General features: G+C 67.2%; 1 protein-coding gene across 1 annotated transcript; it reads right to left on the reverse strand.

Annotated features, from left to right (window-relative positions):
* Positions 1 to 3,949: 3,949 nt before the first annotated feature.
* Positions 3,950 to 7,531, reverse strand: EFNA3 (ephrin-A3). Its single transcript, XM_014961225.1, has 5 exons — positions 7,435 to 7,531; positions 5,676 to 6,182; positions 5,093 to 5,158; positions 4,866 to 4,943; positions 3,950 to 4,725 (listed from the first exon to the last, which is right to left on the reverse strand). The coding sequence occupies exons 1-5, from the start codon at positions 7,529 to 7,531 to the stop codon at positions 4,604 to 4,606; spliced, it is 870 nt and encodes a 289-aa protein (XP_014816711.1). The 3' UTR covers positions 3,950 to 4,603.
* Positions 7,532 to 7,934: the final 403 nt, after the last annotated feature.

The following is a 7,934-nucleotide window of genomic DNA, read 5'->3' on the forward strand; positions in this document are numbered from 1 at the left end:
CGCCCCGGCTGAGGTAGCAGGGCGATGGGCGACAATGGGGTGATGGGCGACAATGGGGTGAGGCCCAGGTTGTTACCCCCCCGAAGGCCGTGTGAACCCCCCAGTGCTCGGAGCTAAAGGGTCCCAGCCATGACTGTCCCATTCTCGGCGGGGGGGTACGGCGTCCTGCTGAGGGGGGGGGACACCCTGCAGGCCTGTCCCCCTCCCGGCCATTGCCATGGGAACCCCCTTACCTGAGGTGCTGGGGGACACCAGGAGCCCTGGTGCTGGCAGGAGCTCCAGAGGCTGCCAAGAAGGTGCTGGGGTGCGGGAGGGGATGGGGGTGGCAGGACCACCCTCCCCTTCCATCCTCCTCCTCCCCTTTCCTCCCTGCTCTTATCAGCTGCCTCTGCTCTTCCAGGGCTTTGTTCCAGCACCGACCAAACCCCAAAAGCATCCCCTGTCCCGCTCCCCCCACTTGATATTGTGAAATTCCGCCCCCCGTGACCCTGGCGTGTGCCGGCTGCCTGGCGGGGAGCGCGGCGGGCTCGCTATCTGCTCCCATCTGCCCCCAACACCGATCCATCCTTGTTAAGCTCTGGCGGAGAGATGCTTCGCCGCCCGTGTTGTGAAGTGATAACTCAGCCGCATTTGCAAAACAACTTTCCTCTTGTTTATTGCATAATGATCCATTGATTGTGGGTAATGTTGCATGCCCGCCGCTGCAGCCGTGCGAGGAGTGCTCCCCTGGCACGCTGGAGGGGCTCGGGCAGGCGCCGGCACCGCGGCTGTAACTGGAGAGCGGCTGTTGGCTCCGGCAGCCCAGGGCTCCCACGGGGCTGAAGCTGTGGGGCTGGTTGCCCCACATCCCACTCGTGCCCCCCGTGTCCTCCCCACGTCCTGGCCTCTCTCCCCACACCCCTGCAGGAGTGGGACCTGCTTTTTCCCTTTCATCCTCCCTCGTTGCGGCCAGGCCTGACATCATGCCCTGCACCGTGATGACTCTGCGAGGCCTCCAGCTCCCGGGTAGCTGGCGCTGCCGTGGCTTGTACCGGGCAGCACCTCCCAGGAACGCCCCCCAGGATCGGGGAGCCGGCGTGTGGCACGTGAGAGCCATGGGGACGGGTGGTGGGAGCCGATCAGCACCGAAGCTGCTGCCCTCCCTGGGGTCCTGGCATTGGCCTGGCACTGCCCCATGGCAGAGACAGGCCGTGGTGGAGGCAGTGCCTGTGCCGGCTGCCTGGGGAAACTGAGGCAGGGAGCAGCAATGGGGGTGCCACGCAGCCCCTGGCAAAGCCCAGTGCCTGAGGCTGTCCCCCCCGGCAAGGCTGGTGCAAGCTGTGGTGGTCTACAAGCCTCCTGGAGCACCACGCTGGATCCGTCCTGTGGGACTGGGATGTGGTACCCAGCACCACCAGGCTCCCCCGTCCCCTTCGCTGTGGTCCCCAGTCCCGGGCAGGGCCACCAGGGACACGGCAAGGTCACAGGGTCCTGTCTGGGTCCCAGTGTCATTGTCCTGTGGCCTGTGGCATCATTGGCTGGACCAGGGGAGGAAGGACAAGGACATGTCCCCTTGCTGGGGACAGCCCCGGGGGTGGAGGGTGCCCCGTTACCTCCCTTTGCTGGATCGCCTGGGGCTCGATGTTGGGGGACAGACGCAGGGGGGATGGGGTGACCATCAGGGTGGGCAGTGCTGGCGGTGCCAGCGGGTGTGTGCACGTGCGTGCAGTCACGGCCAGGCCGCCTGGTGCGTGCGGCACTGGGGACCGTCCCCGCGTGACCGCGGGACGGGGTCGGTGCCCGCACAGGCTGCAGTTTGCGGGACAAAGGTGAAGCCATTTCGCGCCGTAAACACTGTCGGCAGAGCGGCACGGGGCAGGTGGGGCCGGGCAGAGGCCGCCGAGCTTGTGACAACCTATTTCTGGTTTCACGTCTCGGGACACAGGTGCGCCCCGGCCCCTGCCCCGGCTGATGTCACCAGCCACGAGGCTGGGGGAGGAAGAGGAGCTGGCCAGTCGGCGGCCAGGAGCGAAGGCCAAGGTGACGTGCGGTGCCAGCTGCGTGCAGCCCGGCAGGTAGGCACGGCCCAACGCCAGGCTGCGCTTGGCAGGGGCAGAGCCACGTCCCCGAGGCTGGCCGGCCACGCCAGGCCCTTACACGTTTGGCCGGAGAGCGGGATGCACCCAGCCCTGCCCGGGGAGGACGGGTGCTGCCACGGGGTGATGCGAAGCCTCGTGCCACACGGCCGGTCCAGGAGCACACCCCTGGCCCAGAGCTGGACCTGCTGCCGCGACTGTGGAAGCTCGGGGGGGGCACTCAAGCCCCAGGACTGGGGCTTCCCCCTGCCTTGGGGCAGCAGGGCTTGGGGATCCCCCAGTACCAGCACCCCAGGTGTCTCCTGGCTGGTCCGGGCTGCCCCCAGCAAGACACACTGGGCCCTGCTGGGGGGCTCAGAGCAGAGCAGGGCTGGTGGCCAGTCCCCACCGGTGCCACACACACGCCGGAGAGTGGTGCCAAGGTGGAGGCGAGCAGCAGGAGGAATTTTTCAAGCGTAGCTTGCCATGCTGTGCCGTGCCGTGCCAGGGTGGCTGACTTAGTCCCCTGCTCCCCCCAAGATGCACAGGGCTGCATCACCCCACCCTGCCATGTGGCACCGGCACAGCCACGCACCGTGACCAGACTGTGGCTGGCCACTGTCAGCCAGTGGCCATGGGGGGACACAGCTCCTGGCAGTGCTGGGTGGCACTGCCCCAGCTGGACCATGGCCACCCCACGCAGCTCCAGCCTGGGGCCGGGAGCCAGGTGACACCCCGAGATGGGGGTTCCAGGGCAGAGGCCCCAACCCCACAATGGGACCGCGGCAGGGGGGGATGTGGGGAGCCCGGTGCCTGCCGGGAGCGCTCCGAGGACCTGTCTGACGAGTTCGCCGGCTCTTCCCGCACCCGGACAAGCCCGGGCCGGCGGGACGCCGAGCCACCGCCCAGCAGCGCTTGCCAGGGTGGGGGAGAGCGGCTGCCCCACCACCACAGCAGTGGGGACCCCCTGACTGAGGCTGCATCTGCAACACGTCTGTCCCCACTGGGAGAGGGGCCACAGCCCCCCTGGCCCCACGCTTTGACCCCCCTGTGGGCAAAGTGGCTGGCCCCCTCCTGGAGGCACTGGCCCCCCAGCCCAGGGCTGCAGAGTCAGGACCCACACAGCTGCTCCCCTGCACCCTCCAGGGCTATGGGGTGCCAGCCACGGGGCTGGGTGCACACCCTCCTCCATAGCCCCAGCAACACCCCCCAACTGTGACCCCAGTGTGTCTCCGGGCAAAACCCCCTCCCCACACATCCCCTTGCCTTGCTGGAGGCAGTGGGGGGGAGCCGAGGACGTCCCCCTCACCCCACGGGAGCTGCTGCACAGACAGGCATGCGCCACATCCCCCCGACGCTGGCAGGAGCCGACATGCCCGGCAGAGCCAGACGCGTCGGTGAGAGCGACACGGGGATTCCCACGGGGCCCCCAGGCATATTGGGGTGTCTGCCCGCGGCTGGCCCCCCCCTGCAGCCAGTGAGGATGGTGAGGAGGGCTCTCCTGCACCCGCTCCTCCCAGCCACTGAACCCCAGCACCCCCAGGGACCCTGGGGATGCGTGCCATGCCAAGGACACTGCCCACTGCCCTTACCTGGGGGTGCTGCCTGCCCTCTGCACCACGCCGTCCTCCCACGGGCAGCACTGGGGGGGTCCTGCCAGATGCTCCATGACAGTGCCTGGGGGGGGCCTCAATGGGGAGCAGGATGGTGGGGAGTGCCCGGCGTCGCCCTGGGGTGCCTTTGCTGCCAGCAGCACCGAGCCCATGACCGGGGCCGTTGTGCCTGGGGCTGGTGGCACGATGAAGGTTGGCACCTGGTGCTCGCTGCCCTTGCCTGCTCCCATGCCTGACTGGGAGCACTGCACACCGCCGGGACAGGGGTCGGCTTTTTTTATCCTTTTATTATTTTTTTTTTTTTAATAGACTAAGAGCAGAATATGAAAATCACCAGCCAAAGCACTTGAAAAAAAGGTTGAGTTTGTTTTTTTGTTCTGTTTTGTTTTTCCCCAAAAAGTGTCTGTGCGTTTGCATAGGTCGGGTCTTCACGGAAGACGAGGAAAATCCAACACGTTTGACTATGTACAAGCCAGCCCGGGGCCGGCGTCGCTGCCTATGGTACAGTATAGATATATCTGTATAGTCGCTCTCTGTACAGTATGTATAGATCTCTATATAGGTATGTACAGCCTGCCCGGCCCTGGGCGTCCCTGCCCTCACCGGGCTCTCCCGGCTGGTTCTGCCCCCCCAGCCACGGGGCACAGGGTGGGCTGCAGGCGGGGGTCCGCGCCGCGGGACGGTGTCGGTGGAAGGTGCGGTGCGTGTGGCAGCACCGAGCCGCATCCTCGCAGACGTGGCCCCGGCATGGTGGCGGGGGGACGAGTCCCAGCCAGGCTCGGCGCGTCCCATGGACCCCTGCCCCACGGGGCGGCTCTCCGGGCAGGGAGGGGGTGGTCCCGCAGTGGTTCCCCGGTGGCTCTCATGAGGGGCGGCAGGTCGGGGGGTCCCCACTCGGCGGAGCCGCGCTGGCTGGGCCCCCGCCGGCACCGGGAGCTAGGAGGCCAGTAGTGTCATGAGGAAGAGCGCGGCGGCCACAGCCAGGGGCAAGTGTTCCCGCTTGGGGCTGGTGCCACTGATGCTCTTCTCCAGCTTGGGCATCTCCGGGTTGAAGTTGTCTGTGGGCAAGAAGGAGAGGGTAAGGGTGGCACCAGGGGTGGCCCCAAACCCCCACCCCGCGGCTGGGGCTGTCCTGGGGGCGGCGGCGATGGGGGGGTGAGGGGACGGGACAGGGGGCGGGGAGCTCTGCCCGACTCACCCAGGTCCTCGATCTTCACCTCGGGCCGCAGGGTGAACTGCGGCAGGGTGGGCACCAGCTTCTCCCCGGAATGCGACGCTGCAAGAGGGAGAGAGGGGATGTGGGGGTGTCACACTCCCTGGCCACCTTGTGCCGCAGCCCCTTCTCCCCCCTTCTTCCCCCCGGGAGGGATGGGGGACCCCACGCCGCCCCCCCGCAGCCCCCAGGGCAGGCACGGGAGTACTTACTGGAGGCGCAGCAGACGAACACCTTCATCTTCAGGCAGGCCCGGTGGTGGTTGTGCGTCGGCGTGGCTGCAAGGCAAGAGCAGGTCGGGGTGACCCCAGCCCTGGGCACCCGCAGGCTCTGTGAGTCTGGGCAGGGGGGAGTCTGGCCCTGCCTGGGGGTGCGCTTTGGGCTGGGGAGATGCAGCAGCAGCAGCCCTGTCTTGCACCCTGAGGCTGCACCTGCATCAGCACCCCCCAGCACCCCAGTCCTACATCAGCACCTCCACCCACTTCCCCATCCTGCTCCCCTGCACCTCCATCTTTCTCCACACCCCCATCTCACTCCTGCATCACCCCCCCAACCCCGACCCTCCCCACACACCTCTTCCACCCCACAACCCCATCCCTGAGCTCAGGGTGCCTGCTCCAGCGGGAGGGGGGCATGGGCGGATGCAGCAAGGGTCCAGCTGGGAGGGTCAGCGGAGGGGGGGGTCCTGGCCAGGGTGGGGGTGCAGAGGGGCCCGACCAGGTGGTGCAGTGTGGGGGGACCAGCTGGTGTGGGATGGGGTGGCTGGGAATGGGTCCTGCCCGGCGCCCCACGTACAGATGTAGTAGTACTCCTGCCCCGCACGGAACTCGTAGCCCAGCGAGAAGGCGCTGTAGCGCTGGAACTTCTCCGAGAACTTGATGGGGCTGTGGGGCGCGTGGGGCCGGTTGCACTCCCAGCGCTTGAAGCCCTGGCTGGTGTTGCAGGTGCGGTAGCCCTCCGCGTTCACCATGTAGAGCACGTACTGCTCCAGCCGGTGCTCGGGCACTGAGGCGTTGTAGTGCGGGCAGTAGATGTCCAGGTAGTCGTTGACGTTCACCTGCACCGTGTAGCCCTCCCGCCGCAGGCTGCAAGGGAAGGAGGGGATGAGGGGGTCAGGGACACCCTTTCCAAACACGGGCTCCTCCTCAAAAGGGACCTGGAGGCTGGAGAACGAGCCAGTCCCAGAGCACAGATCCCGGGGGGCAGAGATGTCCCCCTGCTCAAACTGTACCTGAAGCCCCCCAACACACCAGGACCCCGGCACAACCTCAGCCCCACAGACCCGCGGGGCAACAGCATCACCTCAGGGGGTGCAGGCTGGCCTGGCACAGGAGGGATGCTGCTGGGGACGGATGCCATGGGTGCCAAGCCACACACATGGGTGGGATGCCAGTGAGGGCACGGGTGCATGAGACAGCACTGCTGGGTCCTGCTGGGAACATGCTGGTGGCCTCAAGGAGGGGACAGACAGCGGGACAGACCGACCGATGTGGCCACCAGGGCTGATGGGCACCAGGGACCCTGCGGGCCACAGCCCCTGGTCCTCACCGTACTGCCCTGGGTGTGGGGATGGGGGGGGGAGACACACACAGGGCCCTGGCAGCCGACCCACCGCGCTGCCCACCATGGCCCCAGCCCCGCCACGCGCCGCAGCTCACAGAGAGGATTTCTCACCCTGCTCTGCCTAATCCCGTTAGTTTGTTAATGCCGTAAAGGGTGGCCCTGGGGGAGCCTCATTTACATTGATTAGGAGCGGCAATCCCCTCAGATCCACTCAGGAGAGGCTCCGCTGGCTCCTAATCCGCGCCCGATGGAAATCCCGGCCGCAGTAATCCTCACCGCCGTGCTGACCCACTGCTCCTGCCAATTAATTACGCGCCGGCACTGCGAGGCGCTGGCTCTGCACCGAGATGCCGTGGCAGTGCCAGACCCTGGCCAGACCCGGCTCCAATGCTCCGCTCAGCAGCCGTGGTGCCCCTCTGCACCGCATCAGTGTGCCCCCCTCAACCTTGCAGTGCTGAGGGTCCCCCAGGACGTGGACCACCCTGGCACGCGTGGCCGGGCTCCACCACAGGGCACCGCTCTGGCTCACAGTCCCCTTCAGGGCAAACCTGGGCTCACGAGCCCCTGACACTGCACTCGGGGTCCCCTTGCCTCACGAGGGGGGAGGTCCTGCACCCCCCCCCAGGTGCTGCCGGCAGTGGAGCCGGTTCCCTGGGTCTCGCAGGCAGGGCCAGGCAGGCAGCGGGCATGGCCACGCGTGTAGACACCCCACCCCGCCTCACCGCCCCCGGCCACGTTTGGGGAGCCCCGGCACCCAGCCAGCGCCCGCGGCACCCCGGCACGCAGCACCTCAAACCGGTGCCAGAGAGACAACCAGCCGGGGGGGGGACCCAGCATCCGCCAGCAAAGAGGGACCCAGGCAGCCATTCCATCCCACGCGGGGCTGCCACCAGCCACGGGGGACGTGGGGGCTGACAGCAGGTCTCGTCACCCATGGGGCAGGGAGCGCAGCCCCACGCGGCACCTCCCTCACCGCGCAGCCGCTACTCGCCAGCCCAGCCTGGCACTCGCCGGCCGCCGGGCAACTCCTCCGCCAGCAAGGTGCTGAGGCAGCCACCCTTGCTCCGCAGGGCGCCGGGACCTTTCATCTTCCCCCTTTGATGTGGTGGGAAGGGCCGGGAGGGGGGCGTCTTGTTATTAAAGAAATGGCCCCAAGGAGAAAATTGCAATTAAACTCTATGCAGGATGCGGGGCTGGGACGCTACCGTGCCCCGAGCTGGCTGCCCCACACCGGGACGGGCACCAGCAGCTGGTGCTCACCGTGGCCAGGCTCTGGCTGTGCCAGGGGAGTGAGGGACTGGAGGAAGCATGTTCCTCAGGATTGGGCCCTGTCTCTGTGGGAATGACACCAGGCTTCATCTCCCGCTGTGCCAGGGGAAGCCCTGCCGTGGGGTGTAACCTCCCCTTCCCTGTAACCCCCCCTTTCCCCTGTGGCACCCAGTGCTGAGGCACACACACCCTGGGACCCCACATTGGGGCTCATTAAGAAGC

Source organism: Calidris pugnax, unplaced genomic scaffold, assembly GCF_001431845.1.
Source record: "Calidris pugnax isolate Ruff unplaced genomic scaffold, ASM143184v1 scaffold371, whole genome shotgun sequence".
Lineage (NCBI taxonomy): Eukaryota > Metazoa > Chordata > Aves > Charadriiformes > Scolopacidae > Calidris > Calidris pugnax.